Source organism: Bison bison, unplaced genomic scaffold, assembly GCF_000754665.1.
Source record: "Bison bison bison isolate TAMUID 2011002044 unplaced genomic scaffold, Bison_UMD1.0 scf7180017864244, whole genome shotgun sequence".
Classification (NCBI taxonomy): domain Eukaryota; kingdom Metazoa; phylum Chordata; class Mammalia; order Artiodactyla; family Bovidae; genus Bison; species Bison bison.
The window spans coordinates 854,649-873,741 of record NW_011494816.1 but is presented as its reverse complement, the minus strand read 5'-3'; the positions used below and the strand labels follow the sequence as shown (position 1 = coordinate 873,741).

At 46.9% G+C, this 19,093-nt stretch overlaps 1 protein-coding gene across 1 annotated transcript in view; it reads left to right on the top strand.

The window, feature by feature from the left end:
• LOC104993789 (chromosome unknown open reading frame, human C1orf177) overlaps positions 1–19,093 on the top strand; it is a 35,774-nt gene that overhangs the window by 12,928 nt on the left and 3,753 nt on the right. The window contains exons 6-10 of the mRNA XM_010847193.1: positions 1,264–1,401; positions 1,539–1,682; positions 3,367–3,528; positions 4,562–4,687; positions 7,358–7,491. Of these exons, the coding sequence (XP_010845495.1) occupies positions 1,264–1,401; positions 1,539–1,682; positions 3,367–3,528; positions 4,562–4,687; positions 7,358–7,491 (704 nt within the window). The remainder of the gene's footprint in view (positions 1–1,263; positions 1,402–1,538; positions 1,683–3,366; positions 3,529–4,561; positions 4,688–7,357; positions 7,492–19,093) is intronic.

Sequence of the window (19,093 nt, the reverse complement as noted above, 5' to 3'; positions counted from 1 at the left end):
ACCTACCCTGCAGGGTGGCTCTCTTCATTACACCTAGAAAGGCCATACCTCTGACCCTGGCAGTTGTTGCAGCCAGGGTCATTCCGACCCAGATGGTCATTCCACCCATGACCAGTTCTCAACCTCTCTTACCTCTTTCTCCACCACTTTCCACTCCCCCAACCCCCTCTGTCAAGATAGCCACCCGACTCTGACTACCAGATATTGGCATGTGCTATGGGCTGAGAATGTGCAGGAGGCTCTAATGACATTATTTCCTTTCATTTTCATTACCCTGGAAGAAAGTACCACTGTCCCTGTGCTTACAATATGGACCATGAGGCTAAGGAGGGTCTTTTAAGTGGCATGCCCAAGATCACTCAGCTAGGAAGCAGAGGGGCCAGGATTCGAACCTGGGACTCCAGATACCTCCAGGTCACAGCACTGTTCACAGAACAGTGGAAAACCCATTCATGTTAACGCAGGGCTACAACTCTGGGGTATGTATAATGGATGGGATTTCTGAGATCACCAAAGCAAGTGGCTGTCTGGGGATAGGGGAAGGATAGCTTCATTCTCAAGAGAGACGACATTTGAGCTGACTTTGCAGGACTAGAATCTTCCAAGGTCAAGAAGACAGGAAGGGTGGCAGTAACGGCACAAGCAAGCAAAGGCAGGGAGTTTGGCAGACTGCGTATGTTTGAGGACCAGCAAGAACCTCACTTTAGCTGAAGTGTCAGACCTAGGAAGGGAGCTGTGAGGGATAAGTTGGACAGACTAGTGGGGCCTCAGGGAAGAATCTGAGCTTTTTTATTTCTTATTTTTTGTGGCTGTGCTGAGTCTTTGCTGTGTGCAGGCTCTCTCTGGTTGTGGTATTCAGGCCTCTCACTGCAGCGGCTTCTCTTGCCGTGGAGCGCAAGCTCCAGGTGCACGGGCTTCGGCAGTCGCAGCCCAAGGACTCAGTAGTTGCGGTGCACAGACTTAGTTGCTCCGCAGCATGTGGGATCTTCCGGGACCAGGGATGGAACCCGTGTCCCCTGCACTGGCAGGTGAATTCTCATCCGCTGTGCCACCAGGGAAGTCTCGAGAATCTGAATTTCGGAACTGAAGTCTTGAGCGGTGGCAGAGGCCCGCAGGCCCACAGTGCTGTGTGTTTCTGGAAGGCAGTTAACATGCAGGGTCTCTGACAATCCCGTTCCCCTCTGGGGGGCATCTCTCCCTCAGGTGCACACAGTAGCACAAGGAGTGGGACTAATGGCCTTTGTATCCCTCCCCCACCCCCAGAACTACTATCCAGGGCCTGGAAATTATGGGGAGAAGGGCAACCCATTCACGAAGCTGGAGGAGAGTGCCTGGAACCGGTCTCACTCCGAGGGCCTCATGTGCAGAATGGCCAACAAGCCGCCCCCCTTGGCTCATCAGGTATCCCCCTCACCTGGCCAGGCCTCACCCAGCTTCCTGTACAGCCCTGGGTGGGGGGAGTCCCAGGGCAGATGGGGAACCTGAGGCCCCAAGAGGGTGATGTACCTGTAGGGATTGTCCTCTGTGTTCTGTTCCAGGGGAGTGGTCTGGCACCGGGCACGTACACCTTTAAAAGTGGCATCGAAGTGTGCCTGGCAAAAATCACGGGCACCCGTGGCCCCTACGACATTTTCTCTGGTGACCGAAGCAAGCCCCAGCCTTACGGACATTACTCTGTGCAGGTGTGTGCCAGACGGGCTGTGCCTTCCCCGGCAGGAAGACCAGCCTCGCTCATCCACAGCACCTTGTGTGCCAGGCTCTGCGAGGGGGAGGTGGGGGAACAGGGGGCCCTCCCCATATCCTGCTCACTCCCCACTCCCAGCAATGGAGGGATAAGGCTCTTTGTGCTAGATGGGGAGATTGAGGCTAGCCACGCAGCTGGAAGAGGCAGAGCTGGGATTTGAACCCCGGGACGCTGTCTGGCTTCACCACCAGTCCCTTCTTGTCTGCACCAGCGTGAACTACAGAGGAGATGCAAGTGGTCACAGTGCCAGGCCTGGAGGCCACCAGGCCTGCTGAGACCTGGATGGTGCAGCCTGGGTGTCCTGCTGTTTTACAAACACTTCCAGCCACCGCAGACCCAGCTAAGCTGTCTGGGTTAGTGGCAGAGAACTGGAGGGTCAAGAGAAGAAACTGAGGTAGAATTTTAGCTTGGTGCAACCATTTCCTGCACCCACCAAATCCTGTTATGTGATTCCCTAGCACCCTGGGCTTTGCTTTCATAGCAACTGGAAGAATCTGCCTGCATTGCAGGAGACACAGCTTCTATCCCTGGGTTGGGAAGATCCTCTAGAGAAGGGAATGGCAACCCCCTCCAGTATTCTTGCCTGGAGAATTCCATGGACAGAGGGGCCTGGCGGGTTGCAGTCCATGGGATCACAAAGAGTTGGATACGACTAAGCGACTAACACTTTCACTTTATCTAACTCCCGTTACGCATGTAACTCATGTGTACCTTGGTCCAGGTAATTGTCTAGCTGCAGGGGAACCTCCCCCTGTGGTACTTACATTTTAATGCAAAAAGAAACACAATCACAAGTGAAAACTAGGCAGAGTGTTAGCAGGAGGTGGAGCCTACGATCAAGGCATCAGGAGCGCTAGGATGTGAGGTGGGTGGTGGTGAAATGCTGAAATACTTTTGGCCCCTCCCTGCAACCTGGCTTCTCCCTGTGGCCTCCCAGTCCTCCTGATGACCAGCTGATAAGGTGTCCTGCACAGCATAGCAGGGTCCTTGGACCCTCCTCAGGCCCTACAGCCAATGCCCGGTCCACAGGATAAGATTTTGTGTTATCGAAAAAATAGGCATTTTCAAGAGCAGTTTTAGGTTCACAGCAAAACTGAGCAGAAAGTACAGGTTCTCATATGTCCTCTGCACCCCCTACATGCACAGCCCCCTACTATCAGTAATCCACACCAGAGGGGAATATTTGTTACAGACAATGAGTCTACATGGACACATTATCACCTGAAGTCCATAGCTTATGTTAGGGTTCACTCTTGGTGTTGTGTGTTCTATGGGTTTGGATAAATGTATAATAACACATATCCACCATTATAGTGTCATACAGAGTAGTTCCACTGCCCTAAGAATCCTGAGTGTTCCCCCATCACACTGGTTTGTATGTATTTGGACTATCGCTCCTGCTTAGAATAAATGTCAGTAAATGTCCACGAAGCAAGTGGAAGAAGTAGATGAAGGCAAGCTGGGCTGCAGGGTGTAGCACACAGGAGGGGCTGTTAGAGACCCCCACCTGCCTGCCCCGCCACCGGCTGGACCCCCTGCTTGTCTCTGTGGGAAAGCTCTGGAAACACAGATCTTGCTTTTCTTGGCATAACAGATCTCTTTTATCCCCCTCTGTTTCTCAGAAAAAAAGACCCAGGGAACTGACGAATTTCCAGAGCTTCGTGGAGGAGCTTAACCTGCATCACAATAAGAGGCGTGGAGTTTTTTCAAAAGTTCCTCGCAACCCGCAAACCCCTACAGAAAGAATCTACTGGACCACCCTTAGCCAGTGCCCCCGAAAACTAGTCAGTGTCCCCGCTGTGGCCTTCCTTCCCTCTTTTCTTGGAAGGGGACTCCCTATGCAGAGGCAGGGTGGGATGGAGGTGGCTGTTTCAGGGGAAAGCCCAGGTTTGGGTCCCAGACTCACCTAGTTCCCAATCCTGGTCTGGTACTCACTGGTCTCAATGGGTCAGTCTCTCTCACTCTCTGAGCTTTGGTTTACACACTTGTCCCGTGAGAGTGACCAGGTGGCTGTGAGAATTCAATGAGGTTAGTACTAGAGTCTCTAGCAAGGAGCCTGGCAGCCGGGAAGTGCTCAGTGGGCATTTCTGCCCCTCTCTCCCCTGCAGAGAGGATGAGGGGAAATCTGGAGGTGGGCTGAGTGTAAGAAGCACACACCTGTTCCGTTCAGAGGAGTGGTGGGCTCCTCTCTGAGGGCTCAGCAGCCAGTGATCTGAGTAGCTTCTGGACTTTAGTTGACCCCCACGCATGGTCTGTCCCCCATAGATCGCTGAGGGCTTGGGAAGGTGAGGGGGTGGAGAGGAATGAGCAAGGGTACCAACACTTCCTGAATACCTGCTCTGGGCCAGGCAACTTTCAGCCTCCTTGAGGAAGGGATTGTCTTTTACATTTCATGAAAGAAAACTGAGGCCCAGAGATCAGAAGGGATTTGCCCAGGCTCCCAGCAAAGGGGAAAAGGAGCTGGGAGTGGAGCCCAGCTCAACTAGCTCCAAAGTCTGAGTGGCTTCCGCTCCCCAGGCTGGGTTCTGGAACACCTCTCTGGACCCTGCCAGACCCGGAGGGCCCCCACCCCGGGAATCTGAAAAGAGGTGTCAGGCTGATGGGCAGGGACAGAGCGGGTAGCAGGGGTCATGAGGGCACCGCAGGGCCCCTTCACCCCTAGAGAATGGGCTCCAGGTGAGTTGGGGGTAGCTGGGTGCCTCCCAGTATTCTTGGCTCCAGGCCCAGGGCTGCCAGGTAGGTGAGGTCACCTGCCCTGGCCCCAGGCTGACCAGCGCCTGCCCTCTCAAGCTTCCGGCCTTCATTCCTCTCTCCTAGGCTACATCTGGTCCTGGTATGTGGCTTCCTCCAGAGAAGGAGTGCAAACGCACCAGCCAGCCTCCCTTCCTGCTGTCCTCCAAGCGGACAGGCTCGAAGGCCTACCAGGTGATCATGGGAAACTGGGCGAGTAGGTCTTTGTGGGGGGCACACGGTGAGGGGCAGGGAACCCTCTCCAGGCAGCCCTGGAAACTGATGCTCCGAGGGAGTGGATCCCACCTGCTTTTCCCAGCAGGTTGGTGACTAACACGTACCCCCGCTGTCTCATTGCTCTAAGGCAGTGGTTTTTCAAACTTGGGTGGGCATTAGCATCACCTGGAGGGCTTCCTAAAATACAGATGGCTGGGCTGCAAACCAGAGCTTCTGATTCAGTAAGCCTGGAGCGGGGCCCAGGAACATGCATTTCTAATGAGTTCTCAGGCCATGCTGATAGTGCTTGTTCCAGGGACCAGTTGGAGAACCACTGTGCTAATGGACATCACCCAGAACCATCACACTCTTATTTTCCAGGGGAATGCTCCCTCCATTGTCTTTGTGTTTGTCTTGGGGCCTCAGGGATACCTGAGGGAGTTGGCCCATTTCTCGTCTCCGGTTAAGCAAGGGCCCTCCTGACCCTTCTCCCCTCCCCACCAGTGGCAGCCGCCCCGCGTGTAAGATGTCATCGTCAGCTTGTTGGTGTTCCTGTAAGACAGCCACACTCTTGAGCTCGTGTGCCGGCCTTCTGCATTTGCTAGATGGCATTGAGTATTCTGTTTCTCATTCCTGCCCTTCACTTTCCAAGCCCGCCTTTTCCTGTGGTCTGATAACCATAAAGAAATGAGCATGAGTCCTAAATGAGTAGCTCCACGACAGGTCACAAAATGGACTCATTGTGCAATGGTCCCCCAGAGGGTTGAAGAACGTTTTCAGCCCCCCAGGGCCACCCCCTCAACCTCTGTCCCCATCAGGTGGTTCCTGTCCTGACTTCCATTAGCACAGGTTAGTTTTGCCTGTTTCCAAACAGCTGGGTATTTTTTTTAAATCAGTCAAGATCTTTTAATAGTGCAAACTGTAATTTCCTCTGAATATAAATGTATGCACATGTTTCCAATAAATTACCTATCACTTATCACAAATGGCAACAAGGACCTTAGAGCCATGTTAGAAAAATGTCTAGCGGGAATTTAACAACCTCACGTGCTCTCAAGAGAACACTGTCCATTTCAAATTAGCGTCACAAACTCCAAAAAGACTGGGGGAGTGGGAGTGAGGAGTGGGCCAGAGTGGGAAACACAGGGGCCAGTACACAGGTGACGGACAGAAATATAGCTCTCGAGGAAACCAAAATCAGACGCATTATTACAGTTTAGGACAAGGAAAAGCCTTGGTTTTAGGAAAAAAAAACAACAACCCAGGGCTTCTCTGGCCCAGAACAGCTTCCTGAAACTGACATGGTTGCTGCTCCCGAGTGGCTGGCGCCACCCCCTGCCCCTCCGCTCTCTGCAGCTGTGTATTTTTAAGCTGTGTATTTCTCCAGGTTTCCCTGGGAACATCTTGCCACTAAGCTCTTCCTGCCCCATCTCGCATCCCCAGACCCCAATTCTCCCCCTTCTGCTCCACCTTTTCATCTCCCAGTGATATCTCGGCCCCCGTGTGCCAGCACCCCCTGCCCTATTCTGTTCTTGTGAGGTCGAGCCAGTCAAGGCCCCACGTCTTCCTTTTCTCACCTCCAGCTTGCACCTCCTACAGGGGGAGGGTCATCACTTGGAGACCCAGTCTGACCTTGGGACAGATTCTGTACGGATAGCGGGTTCCTGTCCTGCCTTCCTCCTGCCCTCACTAGTCACAATGGACAGGCAACATCTCCCCTCTGAACCTCTCCACGAGGGCTTCTTATACCTACAACCCAAGTTTCTGGGTGGGATGGGGTATTCAGTTCAGTTCAGTTCAGTCGCTCAGTCGTGTCCGACTCTTTGCGACCCCATGAATTGCAGCACTCCAGGCCTCCCTGTCCATCACCAACTCCCAGAGTTCAGTCAAACTCACGTCCATCGAGTCGGTGATGCCATCCAGCCATCTCATCCTCTGTCGTCCCCTTCTCCTCCTGCCCCCAATCCCTCCCAGCATCAGAGTCTTTTCCAGTGAGTCAACTCTTTGCATCAGGTGGCCAAAGTACTCGAGTTTCAGCTTTAGCATCATTCCTTCCAAAGAACATCCAGGACTGATCTCCTTTAGAATGGACTGGTTGGATCTCCTTGCAGTCCAAAGGATGGGGTATTAACTTCCTACATAAGGTAGCAAAGCTGCCATAACAAAGTATCACAAACCAGATGGCTTGAAACAACAGAAATTTACCCTTTCACAGTTCTGGGAGCCAGAAGTCTGAAATTCAGGTATCGACAGAACCACATTTCCTCTGAAACCTGTAGGGGAGATCCTTCCTGCCCTCTTTCAAGCTGCTGGTGGTGGCTGGTGATGCTTGGAACTGCTTGGCTTGTAAATGCCTTGCTGCAGACCCTGCCTCCATTTTGAATGGCCATCTCCCCACTGTGTGTCCCTGCTTATGAGGACACTGGTCACATTGGAGGAAGGACACACCCTACTCCAGTATGAGCTCATCTTAGCCGGTAATACCTGTAGCTATTTCCAGATAAGCTCACACTCTGAGGTACTGGGGGTTAGGACTCCACCTATCTCTTTGGGGAACATAATTCAATCTGTAACAGATGGAATAGGGAGACGGGGGGGAGACTGGAGATTGAGTCTCCAGGCCAGGCATCCAGCTTGCTAATGTCCTGCCTCCTCTCTCTGGTGCAGAACCCCGTAGGGGTGGGTCGCTACCTCAACACTCAGCTGTTGGAGACAAAGGACTGTCGGCAGCGATACCGGTCCCTGTTCATGGGTGGATCCAAGCGCTACCCCTCGGACCCAGTGCGGGAGATGATCATGCAGTGAGTGTCGCTGGAGCTCCAGCAGAGGGCCAGGGCACGGAGGGGCTTACTCTGGGCTGGGCAGGGGTGTGCTCATGCTTGGTTCCCATGGGAACACAGCTGCTGTCCCTAGGGCCAGCCAAACAGCTGTGGCAATGGAAAGAGTTCAGATGCCAGCTCTGATGCGTACTGGCTGTGGGAGGTAGGGCACATCGATCAACCTCTCTGAGCCTCATTTCCCTCAGCTGTCAAATGAGTGGAGGACTGTGAGATACTCTGTCCATAGCTGGTGGTAAGGAGGAAAGGAACTCGATGGACACGGACTCCCTCACCCACAACCCACACAGTCTAGGATTGCCTTGAGTGCCGTCACCATGGGGCGTCTATTTCTTGGTGTTGAAAATGGGGTTGGTAAAACTCATCTCAGGAAGTTGGGAAACCTAAGAAAAAATATGCATGAAATACCATGGCTGACTGTCAAACTGTGAATGTTAGCTGCCTCCATGTTTTACTAAACTAAGATGCTGTGCCACCAGTTGCCATGCAATCTCAACTTCAGGAATGTTAAAAGGTGAATAAACATGAACTTAAGAATTGGAAATTCCATTGCTGGAAATTCTCGTGTGGGCATGAAGACCATATTCCATGGGACCAGATCTCTCAGGGAAAACCAGCTTTTGTATATAGATATATATGTGTCTTTAATCAAAGTGGACCTATGTCTTCCTTCTTGATTGACACCCATGCTTTTATGGCTTCCTTAGAAAGGATAATGGGAGGTGACATTGTTGATAGGCTGCATGCCTGAAAAAGATGCTTTTTCCTCCCTGCACAGCTGATCAGTAGTTTGGTTGGAAATAAAACTTTAGTTGGAAATAATTTTCCCTGAGAATTTTGAAGGCTTTGCTCCATTGCCTTCGACCTTCAAGCGTGGTTGTTAACAATTTCAATGCCATCTTGGTTTTCCTGTCCTTTGTAGGCAGCCTGCACCTTCCTATCTGGAAGTTTGTGGGATCCTCTTTCTGTCCCTCTGTCCCTTGTGTACTGGAATTTCATGATAACAGGTCTGAAAAAAGTGTGAAAGTGCTAGTTATTCAGTCGTGTCCAACTCTTTGTGATCCCATGGACTGTAGCCCGCCAGGCTCCTCTATCCATGGAACTCTCCCGGCAAGAATACTGGAGTGGATAGTCATTCCCTTCTCCAGGGGATCTTCCCAGCCCAGGGACTGAACCCAGGTCTCTTGCACTGCAGGCAGATTCTTTACCTTTTGAGCCACCAGGGAAGTCTTAGATAATGGGTCGAGTGTGAGTTTATTTTCATCCATTGTTTTGGGTCCTTGATCCATTCCTTCCTTCTGGAAGCTTAGGACCTTCTATTCTGGGAGAATTTTTTGTGTTTTTGTCTTTGGTGATTTCCTGTCTTCTGTGTTCTCTCCTCTCTTTTTTAGATGAATGGTAGACATTCTGGCTTGATGCTCTGTTCTTCTTTTTTTCCTTGTTTCTTATTTCTGCCTTTTTTGTCCTATTTTTTTTTTTTTAACATTTCAGACCCTGCTATTGCCTTTTGAAAATTTGAATCTCATCTTTTTAAGTTTCCGAGGGTTCTTTTGCAGTGTGGATTGCATTTTTATCTTCTTCTAGCCCCTAGTTCTGCATGCAGGGTGTTCTTTCATTTAAGGACGACAATGACAGTCTTCTTTCCTTTTCCTTTTGCTCCCTGCATTGTCTCCACTTCTTCCCAGTTCCCCTTTTTTCTTTCACTTGTTCATATTTGAGAAGAAAGCACTAAGAAATGCTATGGGTCTGGGTAGGGCTTCACTGGGAGCGAAGATGGGGATCTGGTCATTTCATTGGGAGACTCTAAAGTCAATATTTCTAGGCATTTTCAGTGGCACCTTTTAGCTTCTCTAGACAAGAATCCTATATCCTGAGGGTAGGGATGGTGGTGAATGTGATTGCTGGTGTTTAAGGGAAGGAGGGTTGAGGAGTCTAAGTCAGTATATGGACTTCACCTACTCCCTCTGTTCTTACTATAGTGCCTGTCTGCCCACCATCCACTGAGCTCCCCCACTGCCACCCTGACTCTCTGTCTCAGTAATAACCCTCCAGCCTCCTGCTGGGTGGGCGAAGTGTGTGTGGTGCAGAGGGTCTGACTTTCCTCTTGTTTTCAGCAGTTTCGCTCCTGCGTTTTGAGATACTTGTGGCTCTAATTTCCGGGCGTCTCTGGGGTTTGTAGCAGGAGCTGGCGAGCTTCTCATTGGCTTGCCTGCTGCAGGCAGCTTGCTCTTAGGCCCTCTCAGCTCTGCTCATGACTCCCTGCACTTTGCATTTCCTTGAAATTGTAAACATCCTTGTCCCCTGATACCTCTTCTCCCTTTCTTGCTCGTCTGTTTAAAAACAACTCCTTTATACTTCATTCAGTGAATTGCAAGAAGGAATAGAGGTAAATGCACAGATTCATCTTCCTTGTTTAACTGAAAGCCACGCGGACTATTTTCGTGTGCAAAAGTGTGTTCTTGCCCTTTCTAAACAAGGTGGCTAGCCTTCCTCTACAGGTGTTGAACCAGGACCCGAGAGTGTAGCAACTTGCCCAAGGTCACACAGCTGATGGTGATAGAGCTGCGGCTAGGCTCCAGGCCTTTCTTTCTAGTTCAGGGCCCTTTCCACACACCAGTGCCCATGTAAGGGTTTGGGGGATGGTGAGCTGGGAAGAGTGTGATGCTCTGATTCTGGCAAGGCCAACCCTCCCCTGCAACCTGTCAGCAAAGCCCCATCCTACATACTGTTTGCTCAGCAAAGGGCTCTAGAGGAGAGAAGGATGGCCCACTCCCACTGGACCCTCAGCTTTCTCCCCCTGCACATCTGCCTCCCTTCTGGTACAAATTTGTCCCTTCACCACTGTTAAAACACCCAACATTTAGGCCTGTGCGAGTTATAGGATTTCCCTTTTAACCTGGCTCAGAATTCTGTGTCTCCTACACAGCTATGTGGCATGAGACATGTTACTTGGAGACAGACTTTCATCTGAAAAGTGAGAGTGAACAAAATTACCACATTGTAGAGTCTTCGTTAAGTGTTAAAGAAGATCATGCATGTACATGCGCCCTGCCCTGTGGATGACACTCTGTAGGCATGTTTAAGTGCTGGCTTCCCTTGCCCTTAGCTTCTGCGGTACCTTGACAGAATTCTGTCTTGTTAATACAAGGGTTAAGTTTTTACAGAGGCTGGAAGTGCACATGATCCAGGAAAAGAAACCACAACGGCTTAAACAACCCTCTGTTGTCTAAAGACCCAAGGAAAAGCTTCTACTCAGACAGATATTTGATACAGACTGTAGAGAAATAGGAAGACAGTTGAGTCCTGAGGGAGGGTGGGAGCTTTGAAAGAGGAGGTCAAAAACATTAAATGTGAGAGTAAAATACTAAAGATTTCTCCTGAAGTCAAGAACAAAACAGAGATGCTTATATCACTGGGAATGTTCAACATTGTTCTGGAGTTTCTAGCAAACATAGTAAGACAAGGAATAAAAATATTAATAAAGGAGCAAAATCATCACAATTTATAATGATATGTGTGTTTACCTAAATAAATCCGAGAGTTCATTTTAAAACGGTAACACCAGGGAAGCTAGTGCTGTAATGTGTATAAAGTTTCCTCTGATACCACAACAAATAGAAAACTTAATTGAGAAGAAGAACAGGATTCCATTCCTATTAGGCACGCAAACAATAAAATGCACTGGGATAAACTTAATAAGTATATTTAAGACTTAAATGAAAAAAAAATATAGAAACCTTTACTAAAAGATATTGAAAAAAGGCCTGAATAACTGGAGAGAATACCATGTTCATGGGTGGAAAGATGATATTGGAAAAATAGTAATTCTTCCCATTGATGTACACATTTAATGCCATTTTTATCAAATTGTAAGGGGGTTGGTAGGGTGAATTGAATAAATTTATTATAAACTTTGTTTGAAAGAGTAAGTTTGTGTGAATATTTTAAAAAATAGAATAACAATCCATTAAAGACGCATTGCCAAAGTGAGAATTTTTGGCAAATGTTTTTAAAGTGGTGTCTTTAAAGGTAATGGCTCCTTTATTTGGAAATTCTTTGTTTATTAGACTTAAAGAAATCCTCATAACAGTGTGAATGCACTAAATGTGGTTAATTTTATGATATAATGATTGTACTGTAATAGAAAATTCTCCCCCACTCCAAGCAAATCATTTTTTCATACCTTGGAGATTCTGACTAGCTTGATATAACACCAGTTCCTTTTTGTGGATATTATTTAACATTCAATTATAGTGGCATATTAAATGTATAAAGGAAAGGGAGGAATTTCACCTTATTTTTTAAAAATGCACTGCCCTATGCATAGATAGCACTATGGAGGACTAGGCCCCAAAATGCTGACCATGGTTAAACCTGGAGGGTCTTTGGCATTCTGCCTTGTTTTATTTCTGAAATGTTTGAATTTTTCCAAATAAACGTGACTTTTATCATTAGAATAAACAACAACAACAACAACAAAAACAGGAACTCTTGAAGCTGACCACACAAATTATGGGTTCTCCTTGTAGACCTGTCTCCAGCCAAGAGTCACCTTTGTCTTTTAGACCTCAGGTTTTTCATCTGTAAAAGGGGAATGCTTTATACCCTGTAGGACATGGCCAGGTATAATTAAGGCTTATGAATGTTACTGAATGGGAGCTAATCAGCAGATACCTGTGAGAGTCTGATGGTCAGGCTGGTATATGATTCTCCCTGGGGCTCAAGTTCATTGTTCGTGAAGTCCTGACTCAGTTGGGCTCTTGGGTATGGAGGACTGTGCTATGCAGCACAGAAGGTAGGTCATACATTGGGAAGAAAGATTTCTTTATATGCTGTTTCATTTATTGGTTCATTTGAAAAGCCTAGTCTGTGCTTGGTTCTGCCCTGGGTACGACTGAGCTGTTTTCAGGTGACGAGAAATATTCTCTCATTCATTCACTGAGGTTTTCATTTCTGAGTTCATATTTGAATTTCTAAGAGTTATGTTTGTCTTCTGAATGTCCCTTTTAGTAACAGCATGCTTTTATTTCATGGACACAATGCTTTCTTATCCTTTGAAGATATTATTAAGACAAGTTTTCCTGTCATTGTCTCTCTCTCTCTTTGTTTCCCCGTGTGTTTGTTTTGGCCTCAGTCTTCCATACGAAAAAATGTTCTCAAATATCTGGTAATCACTTTTCTAATTCATTTATTTATTGGCTGCACTGGGTCTTCGTGGCTGCACATGGGCTTTCTCTAGTTGCGGAGGGTGGGGTCTAGTCTGTAGTTGCAGTGTGCGGTACTCTCATTGCAATGGCTTCTCTTGTTGCAGAGCATGGGCTCTGGGGTGCACAAACTTCAGTAGTTGTGGCTCAGGGGCTCTAGAGTGTGGGCTCAGTACTTGTGGTACACAGGCTTAGTTGCCTCAAGTCGTGTGGACTCTTCCTGGACCAGGGATTGAACCGGTGTCCCCTGCATTGCAAGGTGGACTCTTAACCGCTGGACCAGGGAAGCCCCTCTGGTGATCCTTAACTGTGCACTTATGTCCAAGTGAACATCCTGCTGAAGACTCTGAGGCACTTTTCGTTCTCTCCTGGAGCACCTGTTCGTGGGTTTAACCGTAACATGACCAAGCTGGGTATTTTCACTGGGGGAATTTCAATGTCAGTGATGTTAGATGTTTTCCTCTTGGCCTTGGCCAGAGAAAGTTCTGGGAGATGTAAACCTGGGTGCCAGAGCTTTATGCTGGGGAGAAGAACCTAGAGGTCTCAGTATTTAGTGACCGAACTCCCATTTGATTCCCTGTTTTATTAATAAATAGGATACTCATAACATTGACTCTGCCTGGTGTCATCCTGTACAGAGAACTTCTCTGTCTCCAGAGAATCAATTCTGCAGTCTTCATTTAATAAGGGCTCTCCTCTGGCTGCAGAGAGTGGAGAGGGAAGCTGATATTACACAGACTTTCCATCAGTAGCCCTGTTTTGGTTCTGCTTTCACTCCCACTGCCAGAGGTACCAGGCGCTGCCAGTACCTGGGTTTTTGGAGTGAGGGAATTCTTAGCTTTAACTTCTGCTGCCTTGGGATTTAGCGTTCTTGAGTATGTTAACATAGTTACTGTTCTTCCATCTGCTTTTCAACTTCCAAAATATTCTTACTGCTGCTGCTTCTATTCTTTTTGTCCTTGTGGGTACATGATTTCAAATTTGTATTCCTTTACTCCTGTTTTAGTGAGATTTCAGGAGGGATGGGGGTTAATATATGCATTCAGTCCACTAAAAATGTAGTGAAATTTCTGAGTTTCAAAGGTAAAATAAAGATCTTACAAATATGAGACCTAAGAAGACAACCTACAATCTAAATAAAAGGCAATCAGACATATTTTGGGCCGCTCCTCTGAAACATGAATGATAGAAAACACTGTTTATACAACATGAAAAAAACTTGAGGCTGTAGAATTCTCTGTGTAGCCAAACCATCATTCATGTGCAAATAGAGATGCACAGGGATTTGGGATGTATACCAAATATATCTTTTCTGAAAATATTACTGGGGGATATACTCCAATCAAGTGAAAAATGAATTAGCATAAGAGCCCAAGAAAGGAGAAGATGACATGAAATATAAGAATATATCTAGCTGTGATTTACCAGGATGGAGGCATTCTCATTCTCAAACAGCAAAAAGAAAAAGGGGTAATACAAAAACCAAGCAAAATAGAATTTAAGGCAAAATACTAAATGGGACAAAGATGAGCTCTGCTGCTGCTGCTAAGTCGCTTCAGTCGTGTCCGACTCTGTGCGACCCCATAGACGGCAGCCCACCAGGCTCCCCCGTCCCTGGGATTCTCCAGGCAAGGGCACTGGAGTGGGTTGCCATTTCCTTCTCCAATGCATGAAAGTGAAAAGTGAAAGTGAAGTCGCTCAGTCGTGTCCGACTCCTAGTGACCCCACAGACTGCAGCCTACCAGGCTCCTCCATCCATAGGATTTTCCAGGCAAGAGTACTGGAGTGGGGTGCCATCGCCTTCTCCTACAAAGATGAGTAGTTGCAGTTATAAACACCATGAACCTTCACACACCCAAAATACCAGTGACAAACTTGCACAGTCATAATGGGAATTCTTAATAGACCTGTCTGAAAATTTGACAGATAAGGACATAAATATTTATTTGGAGGATTTGAATAGGTATATTTTACTCCACATTATTTTCAGATACTCATGGAACATTAATAAAAGTTGATCTTCTAAGAAGATCTCATTAAAAATATCTAAATTAAAAATACCCTATATAGAAAATTTTAGGTTACTCTTTCTAAACAAAGTACAATAAAACAAGACTTAACAATAAAAGGATAACCCTCAAAACCAAGTACTTGGAAAATAGTAAGAATTCTTCAAAGTTCTTGGGTCTAAGAGAAAATCTAGTTTGACATTATAGTTCATTTAGAAGTCAACTGCAATGAAAACTCTGTATCAAAACCTATATAATATTGTCAAAATTCATAGTTTTAGAATTCATAGTTTTAATTGCTTTTAGTATTAAATAAGAAAGATTGAAACCAACAGAAGCAATCATTTGATTCTAGAAGCTTAAAAAAATTAGAGTAAATTTAAGGCAGAAGAATTAATGAGAACAAATGGAGTCTGGAAGGATGCAGGCTTTCTCATTGCTGCTGCTGCTGCTGCTAAGTCGCTTCAGTCGTGTCCGACTCTGTGCGACCCCATAGACGGCAGCCCACCAGGCTCCCTCTTCCCTGGGATTCTCCAGGCAAGGACGCTGGAGTGGGTTGCCATTTCCTTCTCCAGTGCATGAAAGTGAAAAGTGAAAGTGAAGTCGCTCAGTCGTGTCCAACTCCTAGCGACCCCGTGGACTGCAGCCCACCAGGCCCCTCTGTCCATGGAATTTTCCAGGCAAGAGTACTGGAGTGGGTTGCCAGGCTTTCTCATTGGACCCTCACAGCTCCTCTGTGTTGATGTGCTATTGTTAATCCCTGCCTTTGGCTCCAGAGTGGTAACCACAATCCAGTGTGTGTGGGTGGAGAAATGTAGAACTCACAGACTATGGGGATTGTCAGGGCTATCTTTGCATGTGTGTGCATGCGTGCTCGGTTGCTTCAGTCATGTCCAGCTCTTAACAACCCCATGGACTGTAGCCCACTGGGTTTCTCTGTCTATGGGATTCTCTAGGCAAGAATACTGGAGTGGGTTGCCATGCCCTCCTCCTATCTTCCCATATAGGGAGAAAATGAGGTGCAGAGGGGTAGAGGTGATGCAAATGGCTCAGAGGCCCGCAGCCAAATAGCAGGCAGGGTGGGGACCAGGGCTCTGAGTCACACCCTGAACGTCAGCATCTCCTCCTTGGCAGGTTTCGAGAGGCCATGGGTGTGGCAACCCACTCCAGTATTCTGGCTAGAGAATCCCATGAACAGCGGAGCCTGGCAAGCTGTAATCCATAGGGTCACAAAGAGTTGGACATGACTGAGCAACTTACGACTGGGTAGCAACACAACATGGCCTCGAACAGTTTGCTGTCTTCAGTCCAGGCAAGGGAGGGTGCATGTGTGCGGAAGAGTTGTAAAATCTCCTTCTGTAGTGTAGTGACAGCCAATCTTTCTCATCTGTCACTCCCAAGCCTCACCTGCTTCTTCCTGCCAAACCGCAGGTTCTGGGTTTCCAGCTAGGCAGCCTGGGATTTGACTCCTGTGTGGGAAAGGCAGCCTTTTGTTCTTCATTTTTTAGACCTGTGCACACCATAGCTGCTTCTAAAATGTGGTTGACCAACCAATGGACCAAGTTCCCCCCCACCCCCGGTCACCTTTCTGGCTCTTACAACCTGGTTGCCTTACTCCATCTGGCCACCCTCTGGCTGTGTGGACATGCCCACTTTGCACTCCGGCCAGGCCACGCTGTGTACCACTCTCTGTGCTTTAACCACACTGTGATCTGTTTTGAAACACTCTTCTCTTAGTTTCTATCTGGAAAATTCCTATTTATCTTCTACAACTTCACTTAAATATGAAGCCTTCCCTGATTTTTCCAGATGACGTCTCTTTATTTTCAGCCTCTTGAGCCTTCCCAGATCGGAGCATTTTCCCATCATATTTTAATTATTTATTCATATGCCTGTGGTCCCTACTGAACAGAACTTCTCTATTCTCCAACTCCAGTATCTAGCTGGCACGCGTAGAAGGAGCTCAATGCATATTTGTTAAAGGAATAGACTCTGATGAAATGGTTCAGAGTCTGGATAACTCTATGCGAGGAAATATCCAGTTCAATCTGTCAGAAGCTTATTTTTCTTAAGTTTTTCAGTTGATGTTCTATTATGAAAACTTTTAAACATACACCAAAATAGAAAGGATTTTAAAGTGTACCCCTATACAGGCATCACTTATATTCCAGTCATTAATGTTTCACTCTTCTTGCTTTCTGACATATCTTTCTATCTACCCATCTATTACTCACCTGTCTATTGTCTATCATCCTTTTGAAAAGTGAAGTCGCTCAGTCGTGTCCGACTCTTTGCGACCCCACAGACTGTAGCCTATCAGGCTCCTCCATCCATGGGATTTTCCAGGCAAGAGTGCTGGAGTGGATTGCCATTTCCTTCTCCAGGGGATCTTCCCAACCCAGGAATCGAACCCAGGTCTCCCGCGTTGCAGGCAGACGCTTCACCATCTGAGCCACCAGGGAAGCCCAGGATGGGTATCATCCTTCTACCCATCTCTAATTATCTTCAGTTCAGTTCAGTCGCTCTGTTGTGTCCGATTCTGCAACCCCATGGACTGCAGAACGCCAGGTCTCCCTGTCCATCACCAAATCCTGGAGTTTACTCAAACTCATGCCCATTGAGTTGGTGATGCCATCCAACCAGCTCATCCTCTGTCGTCCCCTTCTCCTCCTGCCTTCAATCTTTCCCAGCATCAGGGTCTTTTCCAATGAGTCAGTTCTTTGCATCAGGTGGCCAAAGTACTGGAGTTTCAGCTTCAACATCAGTCCTTCCATTGAATATTCAAGACTGATTTCCTTTAGGATGGACTGGTTGGATCTCTTTGCAGTCCAAGGGACTCTCAAGAGTCTTCTCCAACACCACAGTTCAAAAGCATCAATTCTTCAGCACTCAACTTTCTTTATAGTCCAACTCTCACATCCATACATGACTACTGGAAAAACTATAGCTTTGACTAGACTGACCTTTGTTGGTAAAATAATGTCTCTACTTTTTAATATGCTGTTTAGGTTGATCATAGCTTTTCTTCCAAGGAGTAAGCGTCTTTTAATTTCATGGCTGCAGTCACCATCTGCAGTGATTTTGGAGGCCAAAAAAATAAAGTCTGTCACTGTTTCCATTGTTTCCCCATCTATTTGCCATAAAATGATGGGACCGGATGCCATGATCTTCGTTTTCTGAATGTTGAGTTTTAAGCCAACTTTTTCACTCTCCTCTTTCACTTTCATCAAGAGGCTCTTTAGTTCTTCTTAGCTTTCTGCCATAAAGGTGGTGTCATCTGCATATCTGAGGTTATTAATATTTCTCCTGGCAATCTCGATTCCAGCTTATGCTTCAACCAGCCCAGCATTTCTCATGATGTACTTACTCTGCATATAAGTTAAATAAGCAGGGTGACAATATATAGCCTTGACGTACTCCTTTCCCGATTCGGAACCAGTCTGTTGTTTCGTGTCCAGTTCTAACTATTGCTTCTTGACCTGCATACAGATTTCTCAGGTTGTCTGGAATTCCCATCTCTTGAAGAATTTTCCAAAGTTTGCTGTGATCCACACAGTCAAAGGCTTTGGTGTAGTCAATAAAGCAGAAATAGATGTTTTTCCTGGAACTCATTTGCTTTTTCAATGATCCAGTGGATGTTGGAAATTTGATCTCTGGTTCCTCTGCCTTTTCTAAATCCAGCTTGAACATCTGGAAATTCACGATTCACATACTGTTGAAGCCTGGCTTGGAGAATTTTGATCATCACTTTGCTAGTGTGTGAGATGAGTGCAATTGTGCAGTAGTTTGAACATTCTTTGGCATTGCCTTTCTTTGGAATTGGAATGAAAACTGATCTTTTCCAGTCCTGTGGCCACTGCTGAGTTTTCCATATTTGCTGGCATATTGAGTACAGCACTTTCACAGTATCATCTTTTAGGATTTGAAGTAGCTTACCTGGAATTCTGTCACCTTCACCAGCTTTGTTCATAGTGATGCTTCCTAAGGCCCACTTGACTTCACACTTCAGGATGTCTGGCTCTAGGTGAATGATCACACCATCGTGATTATCTGGGTCATGAAGATCTTTTTTGTAGAGTTCTTCTGTGTATTCTTGCCACCTCTTCTTAATATCTTCTGCTTCTGTTAGGTCCATACCATTTCTGTCCTTTATTGGGCTCATCTTTGCATAAAATGTTCCCTTGGTATCTCTACTTTTCTTGAAGAGATCTCTAGTCTTTCCCATTCTGTTGTTTTCCTCTATTTCTTTGCACAGATCACTGAGGAAGGCTTTCTCATCTTTCCTTGCTATTCTTTGGAACTTTGCATTCAAATGGGTATATCTTTCCTTCTCTCCTTTGCCTTTAGCTTCTC